This window comes from Buceros rhinoceros, unplaced genomic scaffold (genome assembly GCF_000710305.1).
Source record: "Buceros rhinoceros silvestris isolate BGI_N320 unplaced genomic scaffold, ASM71030v1 scaffold35151, whole genome shotgun sequence".
NCBI lineage: Eukaryota > Metazoa > Chordata > Aves > Bucerotiformes > Bucerotidae > Buceros > Buceros rhinoceros.
In genome coordinates this window covers 1-422 of record NW_010395402.1, presented here as the reverse complement: position 1 = coordinate 422, position 422 = coordinate 1, and the positions used below count along the sequence as shown (strand labels likewise).

General features: G+C 66.8%; 1 protein-coding gene across 1 annotated transcript in view; it reads right to left on the bottom strand.

Moving 5' to 3' along the window:
- The window catches only part of LOC104501689 (dynamin-2-like), a gene marked incomplete at both ends in the record, with an annotated part of 2,732 nt that extends 2,663 nt beyond the window's left edge, over positions 1–69 (bottom strand). The window contains one exon of the mRNA XM_010145541.1: positions 1–69. Coding sequence (XP_010143843.1) covers positions 1–69 — 69 coding nt within the window.
- Between the last annotated feature and the right edge of the window lie 353 nt (positions 70–422).

The window sequence follows — 422 nt, the reverse complement described above, 5'->3', positions numbered from 1 at the left end:
TGGGAGAAGATGAGCGGCAGGATGAGGGGTCGCCGGGTGACGATGCCGGAGCCGCGGGGAAGGAAATCCCTGCGGTAAAAGAATGGGCAAACACTGAGTGACGTGGTTAAACACCGGGTTCATCACCCCGGAACCGGGACGGGGGCAGCGGGAGGGCTGGGCCCTGCACGGCACCGCTTCCTGCTCAGCCAGGGCAGCTGGCAGAGGGGAGAGGGTGCTCCTGGGGCCGGGAAGGGGCTGCCCCCCGCCTCCCACCCGCTTCTGCTGTCGCTCCCCGTGGAAAAGGGGAGAGCAGAGCCAGGGGGCGAGGGCTGAGCTCTGCAGGGGGAGGACGGGCCCTAAAGGAGACAAGAGCGGCCGGATTTAAACCCCCGGCTGCTGCGGAGGGGAAAAAAAGACCCCGAGAGAGAGGGATGAGCCCA